This window comes from Lates calcarifer, linkage group LG6 (assembly GCF_001640805.2).
Source record: "Lates calcarifer isolate ASB-BC8 linkage group LG6, TLL_Latcal_v3, whole genome shotgun sequence".
In the NCBI taxonomy this organism is placed as follows: domain Eukaryota; kingdom Metazoa; phylum Chordata; class Actinopteri; family Centropomidae; genus Lates; species Lates calcarifer.
In genome coordinates this window covers 15,099,406-15,111,529 of record NC_066838.1, presented here as the reverse complement: position 1 = coordinate 15,111,529, position 12,124 = coordinate 15,099,406, and the positions used below count along the sequence as shown (strand labels likewise).

Below are 12,124 nucleotides of genomic sequence, written 5' to 3'. Positions count from 1 at the left end.
ACCTCAGTCTGACAACACCCTGGATGAACACTTTCCACTGCAGAGAATGGTACTCAAGACTATGACTAACATAAATACTTCACCAACTTCCCCGGTGACAGTTACTGGAGAGAAACTGAGACAAAATGCCCATTTTTTATTTTGTTTTATTTTATTTTTTTTACCATGCCTTCTGTGAACTATTGTACTTTTCCTGCCATCTTACCACAACTTTACTACCTTGTTTTCTCACTCAGAATAAACATGGCTTGGACAGTCTGACCACTGCCAGCTCTATAACATCTATGACACTTACACTTATTTGTATAAGCCACATGTAGCAATTTAGCATTCAATAAAACTAAATCAAGACTAAACGTCTACAGCCATGCTAGCAGCTCTGCGAGATGCACTTAGGGCACAGAGGTACTTTGAGCTGAATGCTAACATCAGTATGCTAACATGCTGAGGCAAAGCAGGTAATTTTACCACGCTCACCATCTTGGTTTAGCTTGTTAGCATGCTAACAGGCATGCTGCAACGCTAGCTGATAGCACCAAGTACAACACTTGAGAGTGAACTTTGACCTGATGATAGCACTAGATTAGGAGACCACAATTAATCCTAAGGGCAGGGGAGGCACGAATGTCTGTGCCAAGAGTTGTCGAGACATCTCTCTAAAAAGCCAAAACGTCACGACAAACAAAAAGACAACAAATGACATCAGGTTAATCATTTTTAATTCAGCACATCACAACAGTAATGGGATGACAGGTGACCTGGAACGCCGGTAACATGGTGTGATGCCCACGTAGTCAGAAATCATGAGGAATGCTCAAACAGCTCATAACTAAACTGGTTAGACTTCTCACTCACACTGGGTCTTTGAGGAACAGCTCCCTACTGCAGCTTAAGCATTAAGGACTGTGACACAGCTACAAAAGTAATCTAGTGAATTAGATTTATGACCAACAGTAACAGTGCTTCTTAGAAAAAGGTGGCCATGAATGCCAGCTAAGAGAGAGGTCATGAGGCGTGGTCATCGTAAGGAATGTGGAAATGGAATAATGGTTGGACTGTGGCCTGACAGGAATCAGAACGTGGACAGGCTGCTGGTTGACAGCTTTTAAATCTGACAGCACACCACATTTACAGTATTCAGTGATACTTAAGCCACCTGCAAAACACCATTTGAAAACAGGATACATGAAAGGAATGTTGTAGCAGGGAATGCAGAACCTATCTGGGAAGAGGGTGCTAAAAAGGTGCATACAGGAAGGAATATTAGTAACACTACAGGCTTTGACCACACTGTACTCCTATCCCCATCTCTCTCTGGCTGTGATAGCAATAATACAAGGTTAGCACACTGCACTCAAGTCAAAGCCACAAGATGGCACGTGAGTGCAGGAAAGTTAATAGGTCTTCACGTGATCATGCCAGGGAGCTGTAAGTTAGGCAGAAAGTTGGTTGAGACTTAACACGGCAACAAAACGGATATTTGGTGGCAGTCCTTAGTTTGCAAAGGTCTGACGCACAGCGTTAGCGATGTGCTTGGCGCTGATGCCAAAGAGGTCGAGCAGCTCCTGGGGCTTCCCGCTGCGAGGGACGCCGGACACTGCCAGCCGGGTCACGACAATGCCGGGTTCTGCTCCGACTGCAGACAGCACTGCTTCACCAAGACCACCTGGACAGAGGAGAGAGGCCAACAATGCAGCAATTTATAATCCTGGTGATATGAATGACCTCCTTCATCAGCACAAACACAGATCAATTCCAAATTACCAAGAGATGACATGATGACACTGTCTTATTAGGCACAGGTAGCTCAAGAAAAGTTTCCAGACAAAACTTGACAGAGAATCTCACTGCTGGGGGGGACCAACTTAAAGTGCTCTCAATCATGAAGCCTGCAAATTCTGAAATCTGGAAATCTGAAAATCCAAAAATCCATGGCTCTTGATTTAATAATCCTGCAGCAGGACACTCAAGCATAAAAACAGAAAACAACCCACCCTCCTTGTAGTGGTCCTCCACAGTGATGATCTGTCCACCTGTGGCTCTAGCACTGGCCAAAATGGTGGAGGCATCCAGGGGCTTGATGGTGAACGGGTCAATCACTCTGATGTTCTTTCCTAGAGGAATTCATTACAAAATTATTTCTTTAGGGTGTTTATCAGGCTATGCCAGCTAACTGAGGAGCTGATGACACTATGTCCTGTATTAATAAACACTAGAGTTGTAAATGCTGGTTTTGAGATGTAGGCCTCAGACTAATTCCTGCATCTATCCACTAGAGGGCAATGTGAGTTTACCTTCGCTGGCCAGCATGTCAGCAGCAGCAAGGGCCTCATGCAGAGTAACACCAGCTCCAATCACAGTCACTTGATCACTGTCAGACTGGCGCACCACCTGGTGAAATACAGACATTTCTTTCTACATTAGTTCCTGCTGGTGGCCATTCCCATCTCTTGTTGCCAACAGCAACTTTGTGCACAGGGATTAATGTATAAAACCACAGTATTGATCATTACCTTGGCTACACCAACTTCAAACTTCTCATCTGGAGAGTAGATGACTGCAGTATCTGGTCTGCTGGTACGGATGAAACAGATACCCTGAGAGTATAGAGAGATGAGTTACAACATAAGAACGTTAACTCCCTTGTCACTGTGAAGACAGCTTACTAGACAAGCTTTACCACGAAGCGGCCTACCAACCTTTGTATTAGCTGACAGCTCGACTGCCCTCTCTGTGGACACTGCATCACTGGGGTAGAACACAGTGCATGTTGGGATGGCACGGAACATGGCCAAGTCCTCTAGGGCCATCTGGGAGGGACCATCCTCACCTGAAGGGAAAAGGACATTGGTAAGGGACAGGGGCTTGCTCAACTCTTCTCAATAGAAAACAAGTAGCACTTCAGAAGAAAGCTTACCAATGGAGACTCCACAGTGGGACCCTACCAGGTTGACATTAGTCTGGGAGATAGCTCCCATACGAATCTGGTCATAGGCTCTAGACAGGAAAGCAGCAAAAGTGCTGGCAAATGCGACTGTGCGGTCACGGGTTGCGCAACCAATGGCCACTCCCACCTGCAGCAGCAACATTAGAAAAACGGGTTAGTCTTAATGACAGGGGGATGTGATTAAGCAAAGGTCTAAGTATGGAGGTTCACGTAAATGGTTTACAGGTGACAAGCAGCACTGAGGGGCTGAGATTATCAGGCTAAAGAGCGAATAGTAACAGATTAAACCAATTTGGAGCAGATTATGGTAATGAATAGTGTACAGTGAGCCAAATTTATCCATCTTTCATAACTTAAAGTTATGTGATCAGTTGACCTCCGTACACACTGATGTGGACCGTTTTTGAAGATCATACAGAGTTACAAGAACTTTAAATGTGCAAACAACATGTGCTTCCAAATGATCAGAATCCTCTTTATGTTCACTACATCCTTTAAAAGTAAAAATAGCAGCTGCATATGACGGAACAGATTTTTTTTTGTTTGTTTATTTTGTTTTTTAAAAATCACCCAAGGAGTAAAATACTGCATACCATATTTTGTTCAGCGATGAAACATTCAATGTAGCGGTCAGGGAAGGCCTTCTTGAAGGTCTCAGAGAAAGTGGAGTTTTTGGTGTCTCCATCAAGAGCCACCACTCTCTGGCTTGCCTGGCCCAGCTTGACCAGAGCTGTGCCGTATGCTCGCCTTGTTGCCATCTGACAGAAGAGAAGGGAGATGGGTTTGAGCAATGACAGATTAACAAGATAATTACTACAACAAAACAATATTCTACTTGTAGATTTTTTTTAATTATCACAGGTGCTGGTATCAGTGTTAGGTAAGGCCTACACCCACTAAGCCAACAAGAGACATCTATGCTAAAACACCGCAATCAGTACACTGCTGACCATTCACTGATGGATGAAGAGGCTTTGTACTCATTACTACAAATGCTTCAAGCATCCCTCTAAAAAATAAAATAAAAATCTGCCAATACTAGCCTGCATTAAGAAACAAGTGACAAACAAAAGTACCTTGTCTCCCTTTTTGTAGGCTGGGGGTGAGGGCAGGGAGATGGGGCTAAGGTCTGCAGGTGCTGTGTCATCACTGGGCAGTTCAGGGCACAGGGTCTTGTTGGGGACCTGGATCTGAGCCTGTAGGTCATTCAAGAGGTCATCCACTCTGTCCTTAGGGATGGGCTTTCCATGCCAGTTATCAAGATCCTCAATATCTATGGCCAAGATGAGAACCAGATAAACAAATTAAGAAAATTCAAGGAAGAGTTAAGTAAATAAATAATATCCACCATTTGAAAAGCTCACTTACTTTTGAGTCCTTTGCCCTTGAATGTCTTGGCAACAATGCAAGTGGGTTTGCCCTTGACTTGCTGAGCCTGCCAGAAAGCTTTGCACAGCTCCTCTACGTCATGTCCATCCACAACATATGTGTTCCACCTACACAAACATGACTCAGTTTTAACAGCATGCGACATATTGAAACAAATATTAACCCAAAACATAGGGATGCATTAACTTCTGAAAAAAAAAAAAAACATGTTAAGCAGATAAAGTCCAGCAAGCATGTGATAAAGGGATGTGCAAGAGGTGGCCAAGACAAATCTGTACCAGGACGGTGTGAAATCACATAGTAACAAGGACAACATTAAAGCAGCTTTTGAAATTGGTGTATAATGGAAGTCCTGATTACCGTCATCTATAATTTTGACAGTGTATTTCAAAGCGGAAACTTGGAGTTGGTACTGACCCAAAGGCTTCACAGCGTTTGCGGTAGGTCTCCATGTCATGCCTCAGGGGTGCAGCCTCACTCTGACCGAGCCGATTGATGTCTAGGATAGCCACCAGGTTGTCCAGCTGGTAGTAGGAGGCAAAGGCCATGGCCTCCCACACTGAGCCCTCTGAACACTCTCCATCACCCAGCATGCAGTATACACGGTAACTACAACACAAGAGAGAAATTATTGCTGCTGCATCCTGTTGCCCTCCAAAATCCTTACAGATCTCCATATGTAATGTTTTATCTGTTGATGCAATCCTCAGAATAACTGATTCTTGTTTAAAAAAAAAAAAAAAAAATGCATGCATCTGTGTGATGCTACCTTAGATTACCATATAACTCAAGGACTATTGAAGTGATAAGTTTGAATCACCAATGTAATTAATGGCAGAGATCCAATTATACAAGTTCCAAATAGACAGATGGGAGCATCTCATAATGGTTTGTAGAGGCTAGGAACTCAGTTTTGAGTGCAGTGCAGACAGCATTTAACCCTGCAGCACAGTCCTGCCAGGGAGTAATTTAACACAATTACAACTACAGATTTATCCAGTTAACAGATTATGGTGCATCAGGAACAACTTAAGCAAAGCAGTTTCCTGCCTACCAGTTAAGGTATTATACACTTAAACAATGCTTTTGTTGAAACAATGTTGAGTTACTAACATGGTACAGCACATTTCAGCTCTACAGAAACAGTCTAGATGGAGTACAGAGAAGTCCTGCCCTTAAGTAATCTACTCTAAACTTGATGCATGAGAAAAAGAACAACAGAACAATGCTGAAGAATGAAAACTGAACAAATGTGTTTTTAAACCTCTTCATGAATCCATGGATTCTGCTATGCACTCACCTGGATTTGTCAAAGTGTTTGCCAGTGTAGGCCATCCCACAGGCAGCTCCAAGACCCTGTCCCAGAGATCCTGTTGCCACATCAACAAACTCCAGTTTCTGGTCAACAGAGGACAAAAAAAATGTTATACCAGATGTAGAGTGATGAGTATGTCATATTTTCTGTTCTCCAAGGGAACAAAGATACTGAGAAGTATTTCAGGACTCTTTGACGTACCGGTGTGGGGTGCCCCTCCAGGTCACAGTCAATCTTGCGCAGGTTGAGCAAATCCGCCTCCTTCACAAAACCTGCCTCTGCCCATGCAGCATACAGGACCGGTGCAGCATGACCCTAGATTACAGGGGGAAAAATAACGGTCTTTAAAAGACACTAGTGTTACCAAGTCTCACATACACCACTCAACTAAAGAATATCACTCGCTCATAAAAATATTCATGCCAACCTTTGAGAGCACAAAGCGGTCATTACACTGGTTGCGAGGATCATCTGCTTTGTAGCGCATGGTGTGGAAGAAGAGCACAGACATGAGCTCTGCTGCACTGCAGCATGATGTGGGGTGACTGAGGAGAGAGAATCAGACAGCTCATTAGAGGGAGATTACAATGAAAACGCTGCCATGTTTAAAAAAAAAAAAAAAAAAAAAAAAAAAAGTTCACACTCCATGCACATACATGCATGTGTTGATACATTTCAGAATCCTTACATTTGGGTCTCACCCATGAAAGATCACCTGTTGCAACTCATTATTAAAAGCACTTAGTTAATCAATAAAAAACACAAAACACATTCCAGTCATTCCAGGACAGCTTGATGCAAACTTCAAAACACTACATTTGACAAGCAATTATGCTTTTGAAGATGACCTCCCATTTTTGTGGATTAGAAATATCACTCATGTCAAAAGATTGTTAATAACTCGTAACAATCACTTGTGTTATGTTACCACACTTTTAAAAAAGGACTTTAATAAATAAACAAAAGCAAACTTGTGAAACTGTTAGTTGCTGCACAACTGTGGTCCAAGTAGTGTAATCAACAGGTTTGGAAATCCCACATTACTCAACAGCGTCTCAGCTTCCCTGTGTGGGTTAAGCTACAAATGGCATCTTTTCAACCATGCTGGGAACACACAGGGTTATCTTATTCAAACATACATCAATGTCACTGTTAAATTTTACAATAAAAAACCCAGCACTCTGTTTACCCTGTGTCCTCTTGTTGAGAGACAACCTGCTGAGAAAAAAAGTGAAGTAAAATTAAGGAAAAAAAAAAAAAAAAAGACAACAAAAGCTACCAGGTTCACCCAGGTAATGTTTCATATCGGTCAGATAATGAGGAAAAACAAGCGTTGAGTGTAAGATGTCAAAACTCAAAGACATCCTTTGTTAAGGTAGACAGCAGAATCAAAACATTTGTAGAGGCTTCACACTCTGAATATTAGGATACAACTCATTCATTTCCTTAAGTGACATAAGGAAGTGACAAAAACAGGTTTATCAACAAACCTTTTCTTTTTGGACGTCATAGTTAATGTCCTGAGGCGTAAATGACACAATGCCAGATTTCCTGAATGGTGCAGGTATAATGTAACAATAACTGCTAAACTGCTAAATAACAAGCTAAACAACAATAACCTGTTTTCGTCTAAAACTGTCCACCCTACACAACTTTAACCTTAATGGATAAGCATGATTGTGCACGTGACAGCTAATTAGTGCTAACTCAGAGACATCCAAGACCAATCATTTCAATTACAAAGACATTTCTGATATTTACAGACTAAATTGTGGTTTTAGTTTTGGGTGTGCAGACAAATGTATAGACTTAACAGTAACAGAATACATGGAAGGCAACGGTCAATCAGAGTAACCTCTAGTTCATAGAAGCAATAAAACTACACTTTAGACAAGAAAATTCCGGAAATATGAACCTGTAGTGACATTTCCTTTAGTGAAGAGGAAAACGTAGCTTCTGGGAACTGTGACTCCTAGGATTAAGCAACACCACACAGGTGCTCTTTTGTTTAGTCATTTCTGCGGTTATCACAAGTGACCCAGATTTCCAAAAGGCAGTTCACTAGGTGTGCATTTTAGGAGCTGCAACTTTAAATTGTATCATCAAACTGACCACGAGATTCACCCTTCACATGATCATGTGATTTCTTGTTAGCTAATAGTACAGACAGGCCGATGCTAACAGTTGTTACGTCAAGTGACTTCACATGTAACTATTAAATTGAAGCATGAATTCTTCAGCTAGACTGCGCTGACCGTAGACCACACAGCTATCGATACAAATGCTGCCATTAGGTTTCATTTGACAGCGTCTGGAAAACACCCACTGGCTGTTAGCTTGTGCTAGTCTTAGCCTGGACTGTAGGCAGACATATTAAACTCACAAATGAACTTAAACCGTTAATACATCAGTTTGCATAATTACTTGCTAGCTGTCTGCTGAAGCTACGCTTTCCCACCGCGTGAAGATAATCTGCAGCACGTGCAGCCCAGGCCGCGCAGGTGAAGCGTGCGTCAGACAGCTCAGTTACAGTATCCTCGCGACACACACACGTATGTCGTCGTCTGTAGCCCTGCGATTTCAATTATTACAGCTAATGAGTAACTTTGAACAACTTACCCAGAGTTAGAGGCGCATGTAGCTTTGATGGAGTTGATCCTGAGCTTGTTAGCAATGTCTTTCAGCCCCTGCAGAGTTTTTTCATCGGGTTTATGATAGCTAGCCATGGTTGCCGAATTGTTTCCTTGAAGTTAGCGTTCGCTTAATAAGTTAATTTCGGTTATTTCAGTCACACAGCCGCTGCCCGGTGTCTGAAGTTCGTTGCTGTGCCACGCCGTTGCTACGTGCCCGGTACAAGTACAACCGAGGAGGAGGAGGAACCACGGCGAGGAGGGGGACTTATGTCTTCCTCAACAGCCACTCCCACCTAATCCAATCATTGGAGGAAATACTAGTGGTGCAAGTTGCTGCTTTCACAAAGCCCTTTCAGCTCATGAAAGATAAAAATCTGTTTGTGTTAATGAGCAAATCGCCGACATATCAGCAACAAGGGCGTAGACTGCACATACGGGAATGAATTAGGAATATCAATAAAGCCACAGTGTACAGACCTGTGGATAATTATATCGCTTTGATATGAAATCTTTGGGTAGGTGACTTCCTGGTTGTGGCAACAGTATCATAATGTATGAAAATGCCATTGACAACTTTAGATATCATCAGTCAGAAACAATTGCACTATCTTTAACAATGTGAATACTCTCTACTTATGCTGACAATACACTCCAGCATACATGTTGATTTTCCATTCATATCCATCATGTCACTGTCCCTTTAAAGCTGCAGCTGGATGGCTGCCAATAGGGAAATGGTGGCGGATTTTGCTCTCTCATCCTTACTCAGGGAAACAGAGCAGCGTGGAGAGGCAACACAAGGCTCAGATACCAACTTATTTCTTATTCCTTAGTCAGGGACACTTTGCTTTTTAACTTCAGCTGGTTATCTGCATTTGTACATGTCAATGAATGCATCAGAAATAAACATTTTCAAAATGTTATTGTTGAAAAAGTAGATTGTAATAGTGTGGAAATATGACACAATCAACCTTAATGTACAAATTTATGGATGATGCATCATACAAGACATTCTATCAAGATACACAATACTTAGAACACAGAAAATGCAATCACAGTCATCCACCCGTCTTTTCAAGAAGGTCAAGGAAGTAAAACACTTCCTCATTTTGGCCATCATTACTAATCTTATGGCTCAGGTATTTCCTCTTCTTTAAGTTCCTGAAATGATACACATGCCATTAGAAAAACCAGCAAAGGGTCAATTTCACCATGGCACAAAGACAAATATGATGTTTCTGAGCTTTACCCTGATTCTCTCCCGGGCGTCGATCCTCTCCTCAGGAGACACTGGATCTTTATCAATTCGCTCCAGCTGTGGCACAAGAATCAGTACACTTAGCCGGTAGTCTGTCGTTTCTACCAGCGGGTTGTCGGAGATGACCAAAGCGCGAAGAGTTTTCGACACAAGTGCAAGCCATCGTAGGGCATTCTCATCTAAGATGGCATTGCCTCTAAAGGAGAGAGAGAAATATTTGGATAATCTTGAATTCATCATCTCATTTAGTGTTTTACTGAACTGATGATGGGATCACATTAAGCTGTGTACCTGACATTGAGGTACTGGAGACACTTCATGTTAGGGCTCAGACCTTCCAGAGTATCTAGATGGTTGTCTCGAAGGTGAAGGGTGGTAAGGCGCTCTAACCTCTCCAAACCCACCAGATGTTTGATCACGTTCTGGGCCTGAATGGAGAGCAAGGATCATTACAGGCAGACTGTTACAGACTGTGTTATTACATGGGTATTAGTGCTATTAACCAAGTCATAGTAGTTTTATTACCAGATATAATCGTCGTAGGTTGGGGAGGTTGATGCCATCAGTGGTATCCAAGTGGTTTCCTCTCAGCTCTAGACATACCAGATTAGCAAAACAGCCACTCTGAAGACCAGTCACTCTCTTAATACTGTTACCTGCAAAAGTGTTTCCAAAATGTCATGTCAAGGAACTTCCAAAAATATATTTGCCACCAGCAGTTTGATTAAAGTTTTGCTATCTGATAGGAATTTGTTAAGAATTTAGACTAAATGATGACATATGGCGTAGTGAGTCTGCTTCAGATCAAATTATTCCTGTCTTGTTATCACTTCCCTAATTTTAAATAGTGAAAGTTCACTATTCCTCATTTGACTGACCTCTCTTCAAGAACATTCACTTAAATGGTATAACAGAAAACAGCATTTACACTCACACAAAATCAATAGACCAACCTGTGAGATTGAGGGTCTCTAAAGCAGGCCCAACCAGGCCATCCAGGTCTGTCAGCCGGTTCACTGCCATACTCAGCCACTGCAGGTATGTTAATTGAGCAAAAGGTTGCCCCTTGAACCATTCCACCAAGTTATTGTCAACCTGCAGGAGAATAGTTGTATTCTAGATTAACCATCAGTTAGACTGAAAAATAATGACAGCCCCAGATGTGTCCTTCTCTAATTCATTTAGAGTCTAAATGAATTTAAAAAAAAAGAGAGTTCCTTGCCTTCAGCCAAAGCAGTTGGGTCAGAGATGCCAGAGGAGATAGATCAGTAAGCTGGTTGTTGGACACGTCCAGAAAACGAATGTGAATGTAACTGCTAATTGCAGCTATGTCATTCAGTCCTCTGAAGAATGAAGTGATGACAAATTGAAAACAATTATGACATCAGAGGAGATGTATGAGGATAACCTTAACTTAAAGTTACAATGCAAAGGCAACAAGTTTTGCTTTGCATGTATTTTTGCCTTCTTACTTGTCTTTTAGGTCCAATTTGACAAACGCATGTCCTAGTCCATTTCCCGTCCGGCACAGTAATGAGAGCCCCTGACTTATGGTTTCTTGGGTCAAATGGCAAACCTGTACCTGTGGAGCAGAGAGAAGGAAGATATCAAAAATGTATACTTGTCCATATTCTTGGTACCGTAGAAAAATGTACTATAGGACACGACCCAATTTAGGGTTTTTTGGGGGGTAAAAAAACAGTCTTCAGTGATAAAATGACCTCTTAACTATCGTTACATATCTGTTACAGTAGGCTAATAAATGGCTTCATACTGCAGTTTTAGTGCTGGATCGTACAGCCCCCCAGATTGTTTGAGGTAGGTAATGGGATGAGGCCTGTGACCTTTAAAGGAATAGTACACTGACTTTGTTTACTCCACCAGCATAAACTGCACTGAATTAACTCAAGTCCAGCCACCAGATAGCATTAACTACTAGCTGCAAAAACGGGGCAAATATAGTAAATAGCGTGATTCACTGTTATGATGCAGGTAACTATACCTTCTCGTCTTCTCCGACTCCGTCTTGCTGCGTTTCATCCTGCCCCTCTACATCCGATAAGACTGCATCATCGTCCACCTCAGACATCTTGGTCTATTTGGTTTTTGTTTTCAAAAAAATAACGGGGTCACGGACGCGTTGAAGCATTGAAAGCTGACAAGCCTTTAGACCACCTGCAGTTAGTTTAGGTTAACTAACTTATGATTAAACAACTACCATCGTTAGCTAAGCTAGTAGTACTTTAATTTGACAGTAACATAAAGTAGCCTAGCTAGCTAATTTGTAAAACTTCGTTCAGTTTCGCAAGTTCACATTACAACCACTACCTTGATATCGAAATGTAACGACCAACAATAGGTGATCTTAACACGAAGCTAGTGTTGTTTAAGTTATCTGCAGGATTTGGTAGTTTGTCCCGATTCCGACGACCAAACCAAGAACCGCGTTTGTTGTCGTTGCCATGGAAACAACTTGAGCGCAGGTGCGTTAAGGGGCAGACACATTTCAGGAATACACAGATGCGCTTTGCAACATCTAAATTTTGTAGGCCAAGATGTTGCACCAGAGACCTCAACAAAAG

General features: G+C 42.0%; 2 protein-coding genes across 2 annotated transcripts; both read right to left on the bottom strand.

The window, feature by feature from the left end:
• Window positions 1-702: 702 nt before the first annotated feature.
• On the bottom strand, window positions 703-8,531 carry tktb (transketolase b). Its single transcript, XM_018668091.2, has 14 exons — window positions 8,271-8,531; window positions 6,079-6,196; window positions 5,853-5,966; window positions 5,637-5,734; window positions 4,754-4,945; window positions 4,316-4,443; window positions 4,024-4,220; window positions 3,541-3,705; window positions 2,918-3,074; window positions 2,700-2,830; window positions 2,514-2,597; window positions 2,295-2,391; window positions 1,995-2,114; window positions 703-1,666 (listed from the first exon to the last, which is right to left on the bottom strand). Exons 1-14 carry the CDS (start codon window positions 8,375-8,377, stop codon window positions 1,494-1,496), a joined length of 1,881 nt encoding a protein of 626 aa, XP_018523607.1. The 5' UTR covers window positions 8,378-8,531; the 3' UTR covers window positions 703-1,493.
• A 725-nt stretch (window positions 8,532-9,256) lies between these two features.
• lrrc23 (leucine rich repeat containing 23) lies at window positions 9,257-12,055 on the bottom strand. Its single transcript, XM_018668098.2, has 9 exons — window positions 11,871-12,055; window positions 11,545-11,637; window positions 11,015-11,124; window positions 10,765-10,885; window positions 10,496-10,637; window positions 10,068-10,198; window positions 9,834-9,970; window positions 9,534-9,738; window positions 9,257-9,445 (listed from the first exon to the last, which is right to left on the bottom strand). The coding sequence occupies exons 2-9, from the start codon at window positions 11,629-11,631 to the stop codon at window positions 9,413-9,415; spliced, it is 966 nt and encodes a 321-aa protein (XP_018523614.1). The 5' UTR covers window positions 11,632-11,637; window positions 11,871-12,055; the 3' UTR covers window positions 9,257-9,412.
• Between the last annotated feature and the right edge of the window lie 69 nt (window positions 12,056-12,124).

Bases quoted from the DNA above. Each gene is read 5' to 3' on its own strand.
- tktb (XM_018668091.2), bottom strand. From the start codon at position 8,377: ATGGCTAGCTATCATAAACCCGATGAAAAAACTCTGCAGGGGCTGAAA. The intron at 5,967-6,078 runs GTTGGCATGAAT...CCTGTAATCTAG, and splicing joins ACCGCTTTGTGCTCTCAAAG to GGTCATGCTGCACCGGTCCT. The intron at 4,444-4,753 runs GTCAGTACCAAC...ATGTTTGTGTAG, and splicing joins AAACGCTGTGAAGCCTTTGG to GTGGAACACATATGTTGTGG.
- lrrc23 (XM_018668098.2), bottom strand. From the start codon at position 11,631: ATGTCTGAGGTGGACGATGATGCAGTCTTATCGGATGTAGAGGGGCAG. The intron at 10,638-10,764 runs GCAAGGAACTCT...ATTCTCCTGCAG, and splicing joins CCCAACTGCTTTGGCTGAAG to GTTGACAATAACTTGGTGGA. The intron at 9,446-9,533 runs GTAAAGCTCAGA...GTATCATTTCAG, and splicing joins ACGCCCGGGAGAGAATCAGG to GAACTTAAAGAAGAGGAAAT.